General features: G+C 42.0%; 1 protein-coding gene across 1 annotated transcript in view; it reads left to right on the top strand.

The window, feature by feature from the left end:
• KCNJ3 (potassium inwardly rectifying channel subfamily J member 3) overlaps positions 1 to 11,065 on the top strand; it is a 131,130-nt gene extending 120,065 nt beyond the window's left edge. Inside the window, exon 3 of the mRNA XM_044418464.1 lies at positions 5,152 to 11,065. Within this exon, the coding sequence (XP_044274399.1) occupies positions 5,152 to 5,741 (590 nt within the window). The 3' untranslated portion in view covers positions 5,742 to 11,065. The remainder of the gene's footprint in view (positions 1 to 5,151) is intronic.
• The last annotated feature ends 1,844 nt before the right edge of the window (positions 11,066 to 12,909 follow it).

Raw genomic sequence — 12,909 nt, 5'->3', positions numbered from 1 at the left:
TGGGTAAGGTTCTTGTGCAGTTGGTTGCCAATCAACCCCAGGCACTCTCGGGTGTATCTGAATTATTTTCAGTCAGGAGTTGGGGTGAGAAATTTCAAAACATTCAAGGTAAGAATGAGCTTTGTGTTACTGGGGACAGAGAAAGGACTCTGGCCAAATGACATGTTTCCTAGGACCCAAAGTGGGCAGGGAGCTGAAACAGCAGGAACATGAGAAATCTGTGGGTGCTTAAGAAATGGAAAAGCCAGTAAAATTTAGAAGTTAAAAAAACTGACTGTGAGCACAGGGACAAGAGAGGTTGTGCCCTGTTAGCACGGGAACTGAGCAGGCAAAGGCACGTGGGCAAGCTGGGGTCCATGGACTAGGGAAAATACCACTGCTAGCTATACAGTTTCAACCAGCACCAGGAGATGTTTGTCTGTTGCAGCCTCCAAACTGTCTGCAGCAATGTGATTGGATTTATGGAGGAGACAACAAGGACCAGTCTGCAAGAGTGGGAGATCACAGCTTTACTCTCACCTGCAGATGGAATTCACCTGCCAGTTCCTCGGCTGTACGCTTCTAGGTTTATGTATCCTTATGCACCCAGAGTTGCTGGACATGGTCATTCCAACTCCTTCCCCTCCTTCACAACAATAAGCATGCAAATGTGTGTGCGCACGCGCGCGCACACACACATTATTAAAATAAGTGGATTCACAGCTTACTTGAATGGCTTGGGGAAATTGTTATCCTTTAGAGTCACACACTATGTGATTCCCCCCTCCCCCTCCCTACACACACACTGCTTTTGAGAACACAATAAATTAAATTGCTTTCTTGCTTTAAATCCACTCCTGCTTTATCTCACCATTTTTCGCATCTTGTATCTAATATCTGACACTGCTGTATTCATTTTCCACCCATTCATTTCATAACAAAACCTTTAGTAATGAGATTCCTCACTGAATCTGGACCTAGAGGGACTGCAGCTGATGGCCTTCTTGTTGGCACTACTTCTTTTCAACATAGCTAATATAAGCAATGAACGGCAGCAGAATAAAGAACCCAGATTAGCCATATTACTCAGAGTAATTACTCTGTGACTAACATTAATTCCCACCTGACCTGTTGTGCGATGGAGTTCTTTTTGTGTGGTAACTTGAGAAACAGAATTTAATACTGGGGGGGTAAGTGGGTTGCTGAAATAATTTATATCCATCTGAAAAGTAATTACAAAAACATTATCTGGCACATAATAGAATGCATGAGTAATACATATTTTCCCCCTCTAACCAGTAAGTTATCTTAGGTGGTCTTCCCAAAGAGTTTACTTAAAATTTCTTTTGTATTTCTTTCAGTAAGCACCAACTTTTAATGCAAAGTTACTTCAGTTAAAGGAGCAAGGATGTATGTATTCTATGGATCTCTCTGTGTATATTCTTTGTATCTGGCCATTTTTTGCTCAAGTGCAATGCACAAATTTTGCAATGAACACATGTGTCAGAGGGCTAAAATACAGAAGACATAAAACATCTGTTATTGGATTTCCATGCATTTTTATTCTTTCTTAATATGATATTAATCCTCTCCCTCCATTTCCCGATCTAAATTCTCCAACAAAACTGCTATTAACGCCCTCCATAATACATTTGTTAGGCAATTCCAGGGCAAAATCTTGCATCCACCTGGACTTAGATTCCAGTGTTATAACAGATAAAATCAGGTGAAGTCTCCATAGCACAGTTTTCTTGGATGAGTTGTCCAGTTTTCTTGGATGAGTCCAGTTTTCTTGGATGAGTTTCCAGTTGGCACAGCTTAAGGCTGTGGACAAGGTGCTTGTAGATCTTTGTGCAACCACTTCCATTTTCATCCTTGCCCCTTGTGGCGTATAAAATCAGGCAGGGAGAGAGCAGCCAGCAGCCCCAGTACAGTGCTCAACTCTTGCAGAAGGGACTGGTTCCAGACTACGGGAAAGAAATGGGGATTAGACCAGTTCTGCCTGGACCTGGAAAATCACGATCACTTTAGACCAGTGGTAAACATTCTTTTCCTGGGCAAGGTGTGTGATTGAGTCCCGCATTGTTCGACATAATATTGCACCCCTTCCTTGACCTCTTTCCCTGCTAAATATAAAATGTGTTCAAAAGTTGGGACAGAGAATGTTGTTCAGTGTTGGTTCAAGAGAAATGCAAGATAAAAAGTAAAGGCAGACTAGGATAATTACCAAGGCAAAGCACCACAAGAGGAAATGCTTCGTTTGAGTCATAATAAAGACAAAGGCAGACATATTGCTTGTAGTCCTATCTGCATTCCATTATTTTAGCAATGAAGGTTTTGCCTCGATGAATAGAATGAGCCTGGTTGCTCCCTAGAAAGTCAGAACGAAAAGTAAAATAAGCATATAGGATTCTTAACACAAAACCACAGGTTAAACACTTGATTATAGTGTGTTTTGTCCTCAGCAGTAGTAACATGACATAGATTTGTGTGCGCTAGCTTCAGAGGTAATTTTGGATATGATTTTGAATAGAGGCATCATGAAAGCCTGCTATTTCTTGATATGTGGCTTTTGTCCTGCTGTTCTAGGAAGCTTTAGGTAGCATGAATGGAGTCTAGTCCTTTTTAAACGCTCAGATGGTTGGACTGACAAAAAATAACAAACACAAGGCCACCAGTGAACTGCATGGCTAAGTGGGGATGTGAACCCATGTGCCCAGTTCATATTCAAGAGTGTGTTCACTACAGCCCACCACGGTTGAGCAATAGTAAGGGAATAACATTAATAATCCCTGAATATTTCTTGGTGGAAATTATGTATTTATTGACTTACTTACTTTTTTCCTATACTGTCTGTTATTTTCATAGAAAATCTAGAGACAGTTCACAATTTTAAGGATGTAGAAACAATTTACAGCACTTGATTAAAATAGGATTAAATCAAATACATGTTAAAATGAGCAATTCAATTACTGGTTAAATAAAAAGGTTTTGGTCTGGCATCAAAAGGAATACAGAGTCAGTACCAGGCAAACCTCTCTGGGGAACGTGTTCCACAAATGAGGGGCCACCATGGAGAAGGCCGCTCTCCTTGTAACGGCCCTTCTCGCCTCTCTCAAAGAGGGTTCTCAGAGGAGGACTGCCATAGATCTTAAGAACCAGGCAGGCGTAGATGGAAGGAGGCATTCCTATTATTACAGTGATGCAGAGGAAGAGCTCCTCGCCTGCCGTGTATGGCAAAAAAGAGCAGGTGGCTCCCGCCCTTACCAGGGAGTGTTGCTGCGGCAGGTGTGGAATGTCATCCAGAGCCACACTCCTTTCTCAATCACTGTGCAGCCGCAGTGAAGTGATGCTTGTTATTTATTTGAAATACTTACATTCTGCCATTCTTTGTGAGGGCAGCTTATTATTAGTCATAATGCTACACCACGTCCATGTGGTACCATTTTCCTCTTGTGAGGAACCCAAGGCAGCTTACCTAGCTCCATTTCATCCTCCTAACAACAACGCTGTAGGGTAGCTTGGGCTTGACCAGAACCCAGATCTCCTAAGTCCCTAGCTTTCATTTGTTAAAAACAAACATTGTGGGGGTTTTAAATAAAAAAAGTAGTGGTGACTGCCATAGCTGCAAGAGCCAATGTACAATGATGCAAAATAAGCAAATACCTATATATGCGCTTAATTTAAACAGATGATACAATATGCGCCCCCATTCACTTCTGATCAGTTCAGTCCTAACCCCTTAATGTCTGCTGAAAGGATTAGGATATGGTGGAGCTTTGCTCGCAAGAATGGGTTCCACCAGTATGGAAGGCTCCACTGCACCACAAAAACACACACACACACACCTGGTCTGCTCTGGCTGGTGTGAACAAGCAGGGCTGCTCCTCCACAGCCTCTCTGAGGATTGCCTGGTGTTATCAGCGACAAGAAGAACCGTTCAGCCTCCTTCAAGCACATCCCCAAAGCTGAAGCCTCAGGCTGCCTTTTCTATGCCGTGTGGCTTTGTCTGTCATTACAAAAGTACGGGTGAAGATGCTTGTCTTTCCCTGGGCATTTGAACTGTTGTTCTGGCATGATTGCCGGGGACAGCTCTTTTGGTGGTCGCTTGCTCGTGTGCTCGCGCGCGCTCTCTCGCGCTCTCTCTCTCTCTCTCTCTCTCTGAGTGTGTGTGTGTGTCATGGTGGTGGTGGTGGTGGTGGGGATTTTATATATTGTGGGTGAATTGTATTGCTTTCCAGATTATATTTTGTGGGGTTGGTTTTTATTTGCATCATTGTGCTGATTGTAGATGATACTGATTTTGGTTTCTTTATCTATGAATTTCCATATTCGTTCAAGTCACGTCAATACTGTTTTTTGTGGGAGGAAGCAACACATAAATTAATAAATAATAGCGATCCCGTGTCTTGAAGTGAGATGCTGACAGTTGTACGTTTAGCTTCAATATTGTGAGCCACCTTGAAAGCTGCTTTATTGGTTTGAAGGTGACATGAATTAAACCCTTATCTAAGAGATTCTGTGATGTCATCGCTATGTACTAGTCACAGTGCCAAAGGACCTGAAAAGAAGGACCTCATAAGAATGTTTCACAAGCTCGGAATGTGAGTGAAAATTTAATATGCGCTTTACAAGAGATTTCCATATGTTATAAGTGAAGCAGCAAATTCTAGCTAAGGATGGCTCCTCCTCTACCACCACCCATCTCCCATGGTCACCATTACAGAAAGTATGCAGCTTTTATTTTTAGTAGCTGTATAATATGCAACTGTAATTCTGTTTGTATATGAACTGAGTTCATACAATATCATCTGGCATTTATTTATTTAAAGTTTTTATATGCCGTCCCAATACTAAAAGTCTCTGGACAGCTTAAAAAAACAAAAATGAGGATTAGCTGCACATCCCTTTGATGATTAGTTACACATCCCTTTCAGAGAAAAATTAAGACCATTGACATCATGCCATCAACACTGGCAAATGTTATATATGTGGCAGAAATAACTTACATGTGATACTGGTAGCAAGTGAATCATTGCAGATTCCTCTGACAGAAATGGAATGTACAACTGTGTATGTTTTGGGGCCAGTTAAGCCATGCGTTTTCAGTGTGACTGAGAACATTTTATTTCCCAGTCATTTATCAAGCTTTTGTTTGCTTTTTGACTATAGGAATGACTTGTCAAGCCCGGACGTCCTACACAGAAGATGAAGTTCTCTGGGGTCATCGTTTCTTCCCCGTTATATCCTTAGAGGAAGGATTCTTCAAAGTAGACTATTCCCAGTTCCATGCAACATTTGAAGTTCCCACTCCTCCTTACAGTGTGAAAGAACAGGAAGAAATGCTTCTTATGTCCTCCCCTTTAATAGCACCGGCTGTAAGTAACAGTAAAGAACGGAATAATTCTGTAGAATGTTTAGATGGCCTTGATGACATTGGTACAAAAATACCCTCAAAACTCCAGAAAATGACTGGAAGGGAAGACTTTCCGAAAAAGCTATTGAGAATGAGTTCGACCACTTCGGAAAAGGCCTACAGCATGGGGGACCTTCCCATGAAACTTCAGCGAATAAGTTCTGTTCCTGGCAACTCAGAAGAAAAACTGGTGTCTAAAACCACAAAGATGTTGTCAGACCCTATGAGCCAATCCATGGCAGACTTGCCGCCAAAACTTCAAAGATTGTCAGGAGGAGCAGGTGGCAGAATGGAAGGAAACCTGCCCCCTAAACTGAGGAAAATGAATTCTGATAGATTTACATAACATGAACAAACCTTTTAGGTATTATTTCAAGTGTGGTTTGCCATTCCGTCGCTTTTGGGCAGGAAAGAAACGCAGTGAAATTAGTATGGATGGCCAATTTTCCTTAGAACTACATGCGCTCTGGGGCAAAGCTCTTCCCCATGAGGAGAAAACCTTCTGTTGAATTCCACAATACAAAAATCTGAATTTCAGCTTAAGGCCATATGATAGCTAACAAGCTACTATTAATCGGCATGTAGTATCACCACAAGCATGCAAGAATAGTGTGCAAATTTTGCATATAGTTTTATGGCATGGTTCTTACTATATTTATACTGTATATTCTGGAAAAATGTAAATGGGGTGTTATTCTTCTATATTTCTTAAGCGTTAAGTAGTAGATTAAAATTAAACAGGGCAGGTTGTAGGTTAAAAGTGCCCTTACTACCAGGGCAGGTTTATAGGTTAATTTATAATGGGCACAATTCAACTAAAGTTAAACATTTTAGGTATGAGCCATTTGCCTAGTCTACTGTCTCCATCCTTTTCAGCAAGAAGGGGGATTTTTGGCTGTCAACCCCGCCCCCCTGCCCTGCCCAGCAGCAGCAGCAGCTTTCCTATGAGTAAAAGGACTGAGTGTACCCAAAGGAGCAATTGGATCTGCCCTTTTGTTAACATTTAAGGAAGTGCTTAGATGTTTCCCATTTCAATCAAAGGCACTTTAAAGTGTTTTGCATTGGCTGAATTTTGCCCATTTTCTTCCTGATGTAAATTGTGATGTTTTCTTCAGACAGTTGTAGTGCATGTTTTCTTTGTTGAAATAAGGCTATACATATTATGAAACCTTAACACCAGACTTTTAGCCTTAAGCTCCTTCCTTTATTCTTTGTTTTGACATTTCCCCTCCCCACACCAACTTTCTTTGTTTATTGATACAGGGACCCCTATCTTTGCTTTATCTAAAAATACAGTAATGTTGAGGAGTGGGCAAAATGGGATGCCAGAGAGAGTTTTAGACAGAAGACATAAAATCCAAAGCAAGTGATTGTGACAGATTCTTGTTTTAAATTCATTAAAAACAGCTCTGAAGTGAAGTTCAAAAGGGAAATACCTTCTTGATTTATTATGCTGACTGCTCCACTCTGGTATGCATATGATAAACTTACTTCTTCTACAAAGTAGATTGATTTTTCCATATATCGTTCTTCAGACTTTTCTTATAAATGCTAGAATGAAGTTGGATTCGGATGACTGGGTGCCTCCTAGTAACCCCTTGGAACATTTCTGTGCAGCATGTTGAATCCCTTGGGAAGTGTTTATCCTACGAAGACCTGGCTACTGCGATTGTGCCTAGTAGCTTCTTGGAAATCCAGTGCCACAGGGTCAGTATTTCGGTGGCTGTTAGTAGGCTCCCAGTCACCTAAATCGTCCTCGAGGTTTCTTGCACAGTGACTCTTCTTTGTTAGGGTTTGCAGTTTTGTGAACTTATGACACTTCTTCACGTCACAAGCAGCCTTCCTTGGCAGGACCTGATGGTATGAACTTCCCTAGCTCCTCCTGAAATTAATATGCATAACTGAAATGAACGCAATGGAAGCTAAATGGTGGCTAGGTGTCCATCCTGCATTGCCAGAGAGATCACAGCCTTAGTGGCCCTTCTGTAACGCCCAAGGAGGGAAAGCATCTTTGTAGTCCAGTCCCGGGCTCATACAATCTGCTAGCAAAATAGGTTAGATGAGGAGCAAGGTCCCAAATCTGCTAGAAGAGCCAAGGAGCATACACAGGACAGCCACTAAGGGGGAGACACAGGCGTGTGCCACCCGTGCTGGCTTCCACATGCCAGCGGGGCTATTAAAGCAATACTAATGGATCAGGAAAAGAAGGCAGTAGCAATAGCCAAGTGAGTCAGAGGTCCCTGGAAAAGGGGAGCTAAAAGGCATAGCAAACCTAATTTTCCATGATATTTAATTATAGCTATTACAAAATGCAGTGGTAGATCTATTTCCAAGGGAAAACGACTTTGATGGGCATTCAGAAGCTATTGCTACAGCCTGTGGGGAGTCCTGCTACACTCTGCCATGACATGTTGAGCTCTCTATACCAATGGAACCATAGGGCAGCAGTGGGGTGTGGGGCCATTTGTAGCGGCTGTTGTCACAGTTCCTAGTTATGAGCAGTACAGCTGTAAAAATACAAGCTCTTTTTTTGCTGTATGAATCAAGGCAAATTATAACACCAAGCTTTCATACAGCAGGAACCTCCCATGCTTGATTTTTTGTCAAATTCATAATCTGTCAATTATAAAGCAATATTAAAAAACTACCTAGAAGTCATATAATGCCAAGACCAACCCGCCACACAATGCAAAAGCCACAGTCCTAATAGCAGGATTGCTCATCTGCATACAACTAGTCCATAACATAGAGCTTTACCCTAACGTTAGCTCTGCTTAATGTGTGCAACACACGTAAGACGTCTGGGATCAAGCTGCAACATGCCTGAGGTTCCCCACCAACCTTGTTTGAGAGAACCTGGGTGTGAAAATAGTTGGAAAGATGCCTTCATATCCTGGACAAAATGTTGTGTTCTGATTATCCTTCAAGCAGAAAACACACGTGTGTGTATCACATACTAAGGGCTGATTTCACACATGCATTATGAATATGTATCTCTTGATGTGTAATCACATGAGCGATTGTGTCTACCCTTGTGAGTAATGAAACAGTTTGGCTCAGGTCAACGAATTATCCATGGAACGGGGACCGTGTTCCTCTCCATTTCTGCTGCAGTTTTGTTGTAGCAGCCAAACACCAGGGGCTGGGTGTTCTGTCTGAAACCACGTGGGATGCAAAATGGAGTGTGAGAAGAGGGAATTGGCATAAATTAGGGCTATGCCTTGCATTGGTTCCACTGGACCCAAGTCTCATGTTTGAGATGCTTTGAGGTGCTGTGGCAAACACATGCTTGCGCTGAGGTGTCCATTTTGCACATACCAGTTTCTGGATTTTGCCATTATCAGATCAACAACAGGCATATGTTCTCACCCTGAGTGATAGCAAAATTATTACTGGCAGCAGTGGCATTTTGATGCATATTTCTAAATCTTCATAATAATTCCTTCAAGTAAAAAACTTTATATAGAACGTAGCATACATGATTAATTAAAACCAATTTAATGAGGGTGAGGGTTAGGGTGGACAACTAAAAATAATAGTGCAGTCCGAAGCATGTTTACTCAGAAGTAAGTCCTACTGATTTCACTTGCTCTTACTTCCAAGTAAGTATGCATAGGATTGCACTGCATATTCTAGCGATTTACATTTATCTAAATTTACTTGCATACATTGATTGACATCCCAAAGGGCTCTGAACCATTTAAAACTGAACAAGTGGCCATTTACAGTTCTGTCTTTTCACTGACCATCCGCTATTATACGCAATGAAAAGCGGACTGATCGACATTGGTAGCAGGCCCAAGTTCCCAGGTGGAACGGACGGCAAGCGGTGGTGCTTCGCACAATGCGCTGGTGGTACAGGCCTTGCCTTTTCTTCATTGCTCATTTACCAGTTTAAAAGGTGTGAACTGAAATGCATGCTTCTGCTCAAGTTGTCAGTTCAGTGTGCTGCGTCTGTAATTCCCTGCCCAAAGAACCCCCCTAAAATTCAGAATGTACGTTGTCACCCAACTGTTACTATATAACAGGACAAATGCAAAGAATTTACATATGGCTTCCCCAACCCAGTTGCTAAAAGTCACATCAAAAAGGTGCCATAGAAGCACCAGAACCCATCTCATAATGTCTTTCTGTGCTTAAGTACGGAGGCCGGAGATGCTTTAAGATTTGTTGCCTCGTTCCTCTCAAATGCTCGTAACTTTATTGACATTTCATTACTGAACCTTTCCTTGCAGGATCCCAGATTGCACAGGGTTAGTAAGAGTTGCTCATCTATAAAGGACACAGTCATCTCGGTGCAGTGCAAGATAGCTGAGCAGACTGACACAGGACCCTTCGTTTCTGTGGATGCATTCTTCTTGCATTGCTTTTCTGTACTACCTTCCTTCTCCTTGCAGGGAGGCCAAGGTAGCTTGCAAGGTTCTTCCTTCTAGTTTGCCCACATACAGTTTTGTTTGTTTTCTGTACCACCCATTAGCCAAAAAAGCTTCCCTGGTGGCTCACAAGCTTAAAATATACAATAATCATAAAATATAATGCCAACAAATAGCATCAAACAATTTCAATAAAATAGGAATGGATCCACAGCAACCACATTCAGATTAATCTGGAGGTACAGCAGCAATAAAATACGATATAAATTATGATAACATTTAACTATTAAAACGCTGGGTAAATAAAGAGGCTTTTACCTGCAGGCGGAAGGAATAAAGGGTAGGTGCCAGGTGCACCTCTTCGGGGAGCCGATTCCATACTTGGGATGCCACAACCAAAAAAGCCCTTTCCCCATTTGGTCCCTTGCTGGGAACTGCCTGGAGAGTTTTGGTTACTGGGAAGTATTGAAATAAAATTAATATTAGTCGTAACAACAACACTGTGAAGTAGGTTTGGCTGAGAACAGTGACTGGCCCAAAGTCACTCACTGGGCTTGAACCCGTATATCCTGAGTCTCAGCCCAGCTCTTTGAACGACCATATCGCAGTGACTAATGATAACAACGTTTTAAAAAAGTAAGCTTTGATTCATTCAAGGGACTGGGAATATGAAAGATAAAAAACACACTTTGCTTTTCCCCGCCAGAATCAAGGTTGTTCAGCTAATCTTGCTGCATGATTGCACTGTGTTGTTTATTTAGATGAAAATTCATTTGCTTTTGCTCAATACATCAGAGTGATCCTAAATAAATCTGGCACACTTTCTTTCTTAGAAACTTTTTAAAATTTCCCTTTCGAGTATGTGTGCGTGTTTTTCTTTTTCTGTTTTGTTTAGTAGCCACTTGTGTTGCATTATTTGCATTTTTGCCCAGCCCTCCTGATTATGCTACTAAGGGCACATTTCCATTCCAGGGTAGGCCGAAGAAGCCCCACAGCTGCCACCGGGCTCCACGGCAGGTCTCTGTTTCTGCCTACGCCTGAATGGGATTGTGCCCTTAGACAGTTCTGTTTGACTGCACAGCAGGTCTGTGTTTTTGACTGCTGAATTTATGCTTGAATTATATTGTAAATTGTACATATTCAAATTAGAATCAACTAATTGCATTTTCTGGCATGAGATCTATAACTGTATAAATGCATAAGTATATTTGGATAATATAAAATTAACAAACTCTTGTACTCATTAATACTGCAAGCTCAGTTTTAACTAAAGCTATATTAAACTTTTAAAAATTGATTTAAATGTCCGTGTTTGTCTTGTTTGTACATGTGATGGCAGTGGTGTGGTAGCTACCAGCAAAGCCTATTAGCACGTCTGTTAATTTGAATATAGACTGCAGAAGCAGTCCTAGTATTTGATGTATGAAATATGCAAAAGTATTTTTCATAATGATCATGGGGGGTGTATTTTCAAGCAAATGCATCTAACAGGCTGCAGTAGAAAGATCCATTTGCTTGCTACATCGGTATTCCTTGCTGTGCTTTTGCACTCCAGTCCTTATGACCAAAAAATCCCACCTACCACACTTCAGCAGTCTCATGTGATATTATTTGTGGCGTTACCCCATCCGCCTAAGCGGTCATTTGTTTGCGTAAAACGGTCATTTTGTCTGCTGCATGGAGCTACGCAGTGCTTTTTTTGTAAAAAAAAAAAAAAAATGTGCCGGAACTCCTCTTGGGGTCACACTTACACTAAAAAAGATTTTCAATTCACCAACTTTTTTTTGAATAAACAACTTATTTACCTTTTGCATGTAGCTGGTCACTCTACACACACATAAACATAATGGTCGCCGCGGACAGTAAGCACTCAGCGCGCGACCACACGACCGATCCCAAGCTGAGCAGCGTCCCGAGCCGAGCAGCGCCCTCACAAGCAGCGCGGACACACACGCAGCCCGCAGGCACTATTTTAACGCTTTTTGCTGCCAACCTGCTACGCCCGTCAGGGCGATTCACAATCACATGGAAAAATCCGTCAAAAAAATGGTGCCAGAATGCTGTTCTGGTGCGTTCTATGACCAAAAAAAGTCCTGGAGCTACGTAATGTTCTTCCTTGCACAAAGAATGAATGTACAAGTTGGTCTTTCTATGCGTATGGGTTTTCATTAGAGCTTGGTCCAAACAGTACCTCAAAATTCTTCGCCTTATCTGTGGGTGGAGAAATTGATGGGTAGAGCTTCTCCAGGGGTGGGAGAAATTCTTCAACAGTCATTGACAGAGATTGGGTTATGACTTCTGTCTTTTTTCCTAAGACAGAAAAAGCAGCAACTGTGTGGGCTGTTGTGTGGACAGCCTTGCCCCATTTTGCATCCTGCACAACACAGGGGGAGGGGAACTCTAGGGAAGAGGTGGAGTAGACACTATGCCCAAATCTGTCCTTTTTCTTTCTGAAAGTTTCCCTACCATTATCTCCATGGCTCTGACGTTTCCTAGGCTGCCTGAATTTCCTGATCTGAAAATAGTCCTAAGGGGTTACGTTGTTCCTTGGACTTTAGGCAGGAAACTAAGCCAGCTACAAGCTGCCAGAAAAATGATTGCAGTGAGAAAAATGCCTGCACATGCTCATAGGCCAGCTTACAAGCTTAGTAATTACAGGAGCACTAAAGAAAACACATGCAGATTTCTCTATTTTTTCCCTTTGATTCTCCTTTGATTTTCTTTGGAACACAATTTCTTTTCTGTAAAATGGAATGAAAATGACTGAACATTTAAAAAATGATAGTGGAAGAACTTTGGCACAGCGTTAATTTCTATGGCATGCTTCTGGTTGGTATGGCAAATCACCAATCCGTCTTCCTTAAAATTAGACTGTGTATAGCCAGCTTTTTAGAGTTGTTAGAGTCAGTGCAGCGTAGGGCCACAAGGTTGGTGGCCGGTTTGCAGGGGATGCCATATGAGGCGAGACTGAGGGAACTGGGTCTCTTCAGCCTGGAGAAGAGGAGACTCAGAGGGGATCTGTTGGCAACATACAGCTTTGTGAGGGGATGTGGGTAGAGGTGGGCAGAGGCCTGTTCTCGCCTGCAGAGGAAGGCAGGATGCGCTCCAACAGAGCAAAGCTCAGGGAGCCAAGGTTCCTTT

This window comes from Varanus komodoensis, unplaced genomic scaffold (assembly GCF_004798865.1).
Source record: "Varanus komodoensis strain SLA01 unplaced genomic scaffold, ASM479886v1 scaffold9, whole genome shotgun sequence".
In the NCBI taxonomy this organism is placed as follows: Eukaryota; Metazoa; Chordata; class Lepidosauria; order Squamata; family Varanidae; genus Varanus; species Varanus komodoensis.
Note: the sequence above shows the minus strand (reverse complement) of the source record. Positions and strands in the feature narration are given on the sequence as shown.